Source organism: Physeter macrocephalus, chromosome 8, assembly GCF_002837175.3.
Source record: "Physeter macrocephalus isolate SW-GA chromosome 8, ASM283717v5, whole genome shotgun sequence".
NCBI lineage: Eukaryota > Metazoa > Chordata > Mammalia > Artiodactyla > Physeteridae > Physeter > Physeter macrocephalus.
The window spans coordinates 14,113,071-14,121,048 of record NC_041221.1 but is presented as its reverse complement, the minus strand read 5'-3'; the positions used below and the strand labels follow the sequence as shown (position 1 = coordinate 14,121,048).

The 7,978-nt window shown below is 65.5% G+C and overlaps 1 protein-coding gene across 1 annotated transcript in view; it reads right to left on the bottom strand.

Annotated features, from left to right (window-relative positions):
- TSPEAR (thrombospondin type laminin G domain and EAR repeats) overlaps positions 1-7,461 on the bottom strand; it is an 85,025-nt gene extending 77,564 nt beyond the window's left edge. Inside the window, exon 1 of the mRNA XM_024119999.3 lies at positions 7,138-7,461. Coding sequence (XP_023975767.1) covers positions 7,138-7,222 — 85 coding nt within the window. The 5' untranslated portion in view covers positions 7,223-7,461. The remainder of the gene's footprint in view (positions 1-7,137) is intronic.
- Between the last annotated feature and the right edge of the window lie 517 nt (positions 7,462-7,978).

The window sequence follows — 7,978 nt, the reverse complement described above, 5'->3', positions numbered from 1 at the left end:
TGCCGCAGACCCTCCTCCTCCGCATCCCTCCTCTGCCGCCCGGCCTGCTGCGTCCCCGCCTCGGGCACGTCCTGCAGCTGACCGGCACGTCCCCCCAGGGCCAGCCAGGTGCTATGGGCCACCCCCACCTCTGCCATTGCCAGCCACCGGCCACCGGTCGGATTTAACCCAGCACGAGCTGTGGTCTACGCCTCTACATGAATGTGAGCTGACCTAGGACGCCAACAAGCGGGGCTTAGCCCATCTGGAGCCTCCAGATCGGGCCCAGGTGAGCCTGAGACAGCGCTCCCCTATTGCTGCGGGTCCTCAGGTTTCTCCTGAAAGCTATGGACGCCGCTCTCCCCCCAGTCTTCTGGCGCCTCTTACTCTGCTCCGTCTCTGCCCCTCCTGCGGCCGTGTGCCCTCCCCTCCCCTCACGGGGGCCTTGAGCTGAGTGAATAAACTCGCCATCCTCCCCTCAGATGGTCCTCCTTCCCAGCTGCTCGTATGTTTCATCGCTTCCGGCGGCCCTCCCTCCGGGCTGACATAAGTAACTCCGGCCTCAGCAGCCTTGGAGCCAAGCCGCGCCCTGGGAGCGTCTCCAAGGGTGTTGAGCTCTGAGGCCCACCCAGTCGTCCCCACCGCCCTCGACTCCTGCGTCTGTATCTCTCTCTGGGCAGCTCTGGGTGGCTGCGCTGTGTGTCCGAGATTGTGGTGGCCAAAGCCAGCTGGCCAGCGGGCCCCTTGGCGAGAGGGCCCCCGTGCCCCCGCCTGGCTCTCCCTGGTCAGCCTGAGGACACTCAGAGGCAGGGCCCCGCTGGCCTCCGGCCTCCTGGGACACAGCTGAAGTCGAGCACTCCTGCTGACCACCAGCTGCGCCTGTCCCTGCACCTCCCCTCGAACTGTGCGCTTTAGCCAATCTTCAAATGTCCCAATCTGCCTTGTCTGTGCCACACAGACTAGTGACAACGCCCCCTCCCCAGCCCCGGCTCCTGGCGGGGTAGGGCAGAGGTCAAGGGGAAGAGGCCAGCAGGTAGGTGACTTCCAGGGCCCACACTCTGGGGCCTGAGGCCTAGGCTTGCTGCCTGAGGGTGACCCTTGGGGCCAGTCTGGATGGGGCCCCCATGTTTCCCAGAGCCCCAATCTTCCCATGGCCAGCCCTCATTCCTAACCAGCGTTCCCTCCACCTCCCCCCTCCCCCCAGTGCCACCTCTAGCTCTTAGCCCTACCCTGCTATCGACGTGACACCTCCCTCCCTCCCAGGAGGCCATGAAATCCAGCAAGACGTTCCCCAAAAGGAGGGGGGTCAACAGTGGATGCCCCCTTAGAGCAGGTCTGAGAGATCACCTGACCCTCCAGTGGTCTCCCCTGGAGAACCGGGTCCAGACTCCCTGGCTGGCTTTTCCAGTGCCACTATCCCCCAAAAGGGGGTCCTTGGGGAATCTGTCAGTGCAAGTAGGGCCCTCCTGCACCTAGAACTGGGTGGTGGAAATGGGTACAGACAGAATAGCGCCCTACGGCCCTCCTCCTACATTCTGGGGCTGCGGAGAGGGGTGGGAGTCCTGAACCCAGCCTCCCCTGGGGCCCCGGCCCTCCCCACCGCTCTCTAGGGGACCCTGCCCCTGCCTCCTGGGACCCTCGTATGGAGGAGAAGGTGTGAGAAATCAATTCCCCCAGCTATTACAGGGGCCAGAAAATTCACTGGGGCTCTGCCCACCAGGGCCTCGTCTATGCCTTTAGCAGCTTCCCTCTGGCCAACCCCACGAGCTCCCCCATCCCAGAGACCAGTGAACTGTGGGGCCCCAGCTTCCTGTACGCCTTGACTCCTCTGCCAGCTAGTGTAACCCACAGGCCCCTTCTCAGAAACACGAATTTACCTGCATAAAATATAATGCTCCAGATTTCACGGGGAGACCATTATCATTACCAATTACCAGAAACCAAAAAAACAAAAAAAAAAAAACAATTTTAATGATGTAGTGAGAGGTGGGCTTTTTTATTAAGGCATTAACAAGGGGAGCGGCGGGCCTCAGGCGGATGGGGGACAGAACGTTTGTGCATATTTGCGCGGGGCTGGAGGACGCCGGTGGCTCAGCTGGTGACAGTCCCAGGTGTGGCCAAAAGCAGGCGCATCCCTCACTGGGAGCTGCTGCGTCTGGGTTAGTTATGAAGACGAAGGTGCAGCGCGTCCTGCCCAAGTTCACGGCCACTGAATTCCAGCCCCCGACCCTGGATGGAGCCAGCTGCGTCGGGGACAGAGCGCACGCGGACGGCGGCGGCGGCCAGTCACCAACGACTGGTGACCCTTCCCTGGGGCGCCCCAGGCTCAGCGCTCGACCCCCCCAGACGCGCGACACGCGGCGCGAGGCATGCCGGGGAGGGCCGTTCCCCAGCGCAGGGGTCCCCGGAGCGCCCACCCGAGCTCCGTCCCCATGCGGCGGCAACCGAGCCCGGACCCCGCTGACCCCGAGAGCCCCAGCCCGGGGCCACCGGACCGCCCGCCTGCGCCACGTGGAGCTGCCGAGCCGCCGCGCCCGCGGCCCGGAAGTTTCCCGGCTCCCTCGGTTACCCGCGCTGCCGCGGCCGCTGCAGCCACCGCGGAAACGCGCGGGGCCAGAAAGACAACCGAATTTCACCACCTGGGTGGATGTCCTCCGGCTTCTTCCCAGCGGCGAGCGGGCGCGCACACGCACTCACACTACTACTCACACGTGTTCACGCCCCCGCGCACACTCACATATCCACGCGCGCCCCGCGCTCCCGCCAGGCCGGCAGGGGCGACAGCGAGGCCCGTGCGTGCAGTGACCCCAACACCGCCCCGCCCAGAGGTGGGCAGCTCCCGCCTTCGGGGTCACCTCCCTTCCCCCTTCCGTCACCCGAAGCCCGAGCGGGGGCGGAGGGGGGGCTCGCCGGGCTGCAAACCGACCGTGGGGTCACCGTGGAGGCGGGGTGGGCATCCTCCTTTTCCTCTCGCACCTCCCAGCGGCGGGCAGGTACCCCCTGGCAGTGCCAGAGGTGCTCACTAGAGTGGATTCGCCGGAGACGCCCACAAAGTCCCCAAAGCGCCATGCCCGACGTGAGCCACTAACACAGGGCTCCCCACCCCGGAGCCCCAGCCCCTCCGAGGACCGCTACCCGCGGGAAGGAACCGGCTTTCAGGCTTTCTGCGCGGGGCTGGGGGTGGGGTCACGTGGGGGCGTTAGCGTGGGCATGGCTGCTGGGTGAAGAGGCGTCTCCAGGAGGCTCGGGGAGCCCCCAGCCCCCGGCCCGGACCCTCCTAAAGGCAGAGGTGTGTGGTTGGGACGCCGAGGGTGACAGCCAGGGACCACGTCCCCGTCGCTCCCCAGACTCTCAGGATGGGGAGACAAGTGGGTGCCCTCCCATCCCTACCCCACACAGACACAGAGGTCTCCTCCAAGCCCGGAGCTCAGAATCCACCCGGGGGGGAGGGGGATTGCGGGGTAGCGGGGGAGGGAGAGATGGGGGGGTTCCGGCTGGAAACAGAGCCCAGACCCCGAAGCATGCGTTGGTGGCTTCCTAGATTTTATCCTGGAAAAAGACTTCCTGGAAATCTATGATTTACTCTTAAAAATCAAAACCAAAGAACTCCCATGTAGTGTATGAGGTTGCATTATAAAAATGAATATTCTTGGTTTCCTAATCTCTGTGCAGACAAACAACGCCCTGGTTTAACGGTTGAGAATTCTTTGAAAGGAAATGGGCGTCAGGCTGACAGTGTGTCTCCAGTTGCCAGCCACGCCCCAGCCCTGCAAAACTGTCCAGCAGGCCAGGTGGGCCTTTCAGCCTCGGTCCCCACACGACCCACCACTTGGCGGCCTCTCCTTCCTGTGGCCCACGCAGAGTGGTCCCGTGCCCGGCTCCAGGGGCCACCTGGGGTGTGGAGCTCAGATGAAGCTGGTGTTGAACGGGGCTCCGGCCTGGGGCTGGGCGGCTCGGACGCAGCCTCAGGGGCCCCCAGCACCCGAGGGCGGGGTGGGAAGCCACACCCACGTGGACAAAGGACAGCTGACTGGGAATCTAGCAGCAGCTTCCTAACTGCAAACTGCTCCTCGGCTTTGCTCACGGCCCTGCTGACCGAAGCGTGAGCCCAGAAGGGGGCGTCGTGCCCACCCAGGACTCCCAGGAACGGGCGTGTGGGCCTCGCCAGGTGGCCGGGATTCCCCAACGCCCCGGGCAGCACTGCCCTTCCTGCAGCGTTTCCATTAACGGCGCCCAAAGGACAGGGTTGAAGAATTCCTGGGAGCCGCCAGCAAGGGAGGAGAAGGGCTTCCTCCCGCCCTCGCCAGCCCCCTGCCGCTCATTGGGCCACCCGCCTGCAGCCTTCACACCCCAACTAGCTTTTGTAATGCAAATCTGTGCCCCTCATTTCCTGGGCACTTCCTCCAGCTCCAGGGATGCACCCCACCCCAGACCCCAGGTCTGACCACCCGCCCGCCCCGGGGTCCCCCACGCCTGCCGAGAGCCTTGTCCACGCACGGGCCGGGCTGCAGTGTGACAGTGCGGGCGCGGTGCCTTCCTTGCAGGGGCGTCGAGCAAGTGAAGGAGGGAAGGGGGTGCTGAGGGTGCTATGTTCGCCAGGTTCCCACACCTCAGCGCGGCCCTGAGCCCCGGGTGAGGAGCCGCCTCTGGCTTTCCCGGGGTGGCAGAGGACACTGTTCTGACACCCCACGGCAGGTCACCCCGCTCCGAGCGCCCACCCCCTGTGCCCCGCCAGTGACCCAGCCTTGGGGTCCAGCTGCCCCCGCTACGGCTTCCCCAGAACCCCTCTGCCTTGGCCTCCCGCGCACGTGGAGACAATGCTGGGTCGGGACAGGCTGAGTCGGGGGCGGACGGCAGGCTCTTTGGCCTCAGCGGCTGGTCACTCCCTGACCAAGAGCCCAGGTCTAGAATTCAGGCCACCAAGCTGTCCCCGGCAGGACACCCCCAGCCGCTTTCCTGGCACCACGCACATCACGCCCCCCAGAGCGTGGACTTTGTGTGGGAGCTGAAGGTCTTCCACTCCTGGTTCAGCCTCTGTCCCAGGGCAGCTGGCCCGGCTTGCTGGAGCAGCGGAGGGGTCCGGCCATCAGAAGACCCAGGCTGGCTCTGGGGTCAGGGAGGCCCCAGGATCCTGCCTGCCAGAGTCATCCCAGGGGAGCCCGCCCCACACACCCGCTGCGCTGCGCGCCCGGAGCCCCCGCCTCTCTGCTCCAGACCTCCTCGCCCTCCCGCCCTGAGGCTGGTCCAGCAGCTGCAGCTGGTTTCCCAGCCTGCGCCTCCCGCCTGCCCTCGCCTCTCTGCTCCAGACCTCCTCGCCCTCCCGCCCTGAGGCTGGTCCAGCAGCTGCAGCTGGTTTCCCAGCCTGCGCCTCCCGCCTGCCCTCCGCAGCCTCTTCGTGCGGACAGCCCGCCAGGGTCGGCTGAGGCTCTCTGAGACTTGACCCGTCCTCGGGTGCCCCCGTGCAGAAGCGCCAGCCCCAGGCCCCAGCCCTTATCAGAGGGCGTGCAGCAGACCCCGGGCAGAGATGCAACCTCAACTTCCTCATCGGCAAAACTGTCCACACCACCTCCTGTAAGGGGCTGCTGTCTCGTGGTCAAAGACTCGGACGGGCTCGGGGAAGGGGGACAGGGCTTCAAAGCCCGAGGTCGTCATAGCCGAGGTCCAGGCACCTCACACGCAGCACCACAGACCCAGGAGCGAGGGCTAAGGGAGAGTGAAATCCAAACCGCACAAACCCCACAGTGTAACCTCCTGTGCTTTTCGAAACCAAATGCCACCAAAGTGACCTCTTTAACTATTTGAGTCCTGAGTAGCCGTTAGCAAGTGTCTTGGGGGCGTTCCAAATTTAGTTCAACATTATTTACGTGACTTTTATCTTTTCCCCCTGGTTGCCGGTATTTATAACTGGGTCGTCTTTTAACTATTTGCAGCATACCTTCAGGGGAGAGGGGGCGGGCTTTATAAATAACCTTTATTGTTACTATGCCAGTTGATTCTGTTCCCAGTGCTGAAGGCAACACGTCTGTGACTCACCCCACCTGGGAGACACTGAGTGCTCAGGGCGACGCGGCTCGGGTGCTGCGCCCCAGACCCCGTGTGCGGGTCTGTCCTCCACGCTCAAAGCCGGGCGGGGGGGAGGGCGGCGGTGTTTCAGGGCGACAGGTGGGCTTGGCTTCTGTGGGGCTTGCACGCCACGCACCCCAGGGCTGTGACTGCAGCAGGCGCGGGGGCCTTGGGGGCCCTGGCACGCACCCGGGGGCTGCTCCCCTCCACCCGCACGGTCTGGCTGTTCCCTGGCGGGCTGGGGAGTTTTATGGGCCCCCCCTCCAGGTGTGAACACAGGTCAGCGTTCCAAACTTGGGTCATCATGGGCCATCTCCTGGTCACACCACTGGGAGCCAAGTGCCATCAGAGCAAAGAGCCATAACACGCGGGGACTTGGGAGGATTCCCGGAGCCCAGATGAGAGATTTGCAGATAAACCGGGGGCCACGCACAAACCGTCTCAGCGCCACCACCCCCGGCGAGGCCCGCACGCCCGTCTCTCACTCCCATCCCGAAGCTCAGCTTCTAGCTTCCGGGTCTCATTTCCCCTTTACTGTGTCTGTCAGCATTAGGTCGGATAAATGAAGTCTCTTGGTAGAAACTGCAGAAAGGCACGGTGTCGTGGTCACTGGCAGGTCAACTCGGCCTTTCTAAGGAGGAGGGATCTCCCCTCCGACTCCGCTCTCCGCCGGAGGGGGGTCCGCGTGCCTGGGGCCGGCCCCACGTGCCCCTCTTCTCGCGGGACAGGACTGCCCGGCCCCAGCGGCGGGCCTGCACCGCGCCAAGTGCAGCCCTGGGTTCTCTGTCCACGGCGGGCGAGTGACCCGCCAGCCGCTGGGCCTCATTCCTCCGGCAGGTGTAAGGCCTTCCTGGAGGCCCAGCAGGTAAGCACTGTGCGGGGCCTGGGATGGGGGAGGGTAACCCTCTGAAAGGGGTCCCCACCCTGTTGGCGTCCCTCTCGTGAGCGCCCTGCTGCCCCTGTAACCTTCTGTCCCTCCTCCTGGTCCGGCTGTCGCTGCTTCCACGGCCCCTCAGCACCGTGGCCTGGACTCGGCCTGAGACAGTGGCGCCCCTCCCGGCCCCCGCGCGTGCCCCGCGCGTGCCCCCCACTTACCCGAGCAGGGCTCCCATCGCCCGGCGCCTCGGCCCAGGGTCGCCAGGGGCAGGAGCACGACACACAGAGTCAGCAGGACAGACATGAGGGGCCCGGCTCCCAAGCTCCATCCAGGGGCTCCACACACGCCCGCACCCGGAGGCACCTGCTGCCGGCGCACCTGGCTCGGCCCTCTCAGGGCGGCCTCGGCCCGGCGGCGGTCACTGTGCTGGCCACATCCCCGGGGCCTGCGCGGGGACAGCGGCGCCCGGCGGGGACGGGACTCGGGTGGTGCTGGCAGGCCGGGCTGCAGCCTCACTCGGTCTCATTTACACCTGGGCTGCGGTCCCGGCCTGCAGGTGACAGCTGATAACAGCTCGGGGGCGGGGGGGCGCCGCGATTAGTCATTGGCAAAGCGCGTATTTCCCAAAGGAAAGACGGCGCATCGGGAGAGCTGAGAGCAAACCCGAAAACTCCCGGCCGGGGTCCCCTGGGTGCAGACCCGCGGGCCGAGGACCGAGCGCCGGCCGCCCGCCGGGGGAGGGAGCAGAGCCGCTGGGCCGCCCCGAGCTGGCCGTGGTCCCCGCGCGGCCGCCCAGCGCTTTTATCGGTGCCCAGCCCTCCCGAGGGCGTGGGGGCTTGTCAGCCGTTGGGTTTCAGGAATTTCCCTCCGGAGGGAAGGCAGTCCTTCAGGGGAACAGCTAATGAGGAGACGCGAGCGTCCCGGGGAGAGGCGTGGCCGCGAGGCGGGTGGTTCGTTTCCTTGGCGACCGGCCACTGGGCTCTGGCCTCCCCAAACCGCGGTCCCCACGTGCAACGCCGCTCCCGGCCGGGCAGTTACTAAGTGTGGTTATGCTTTTTT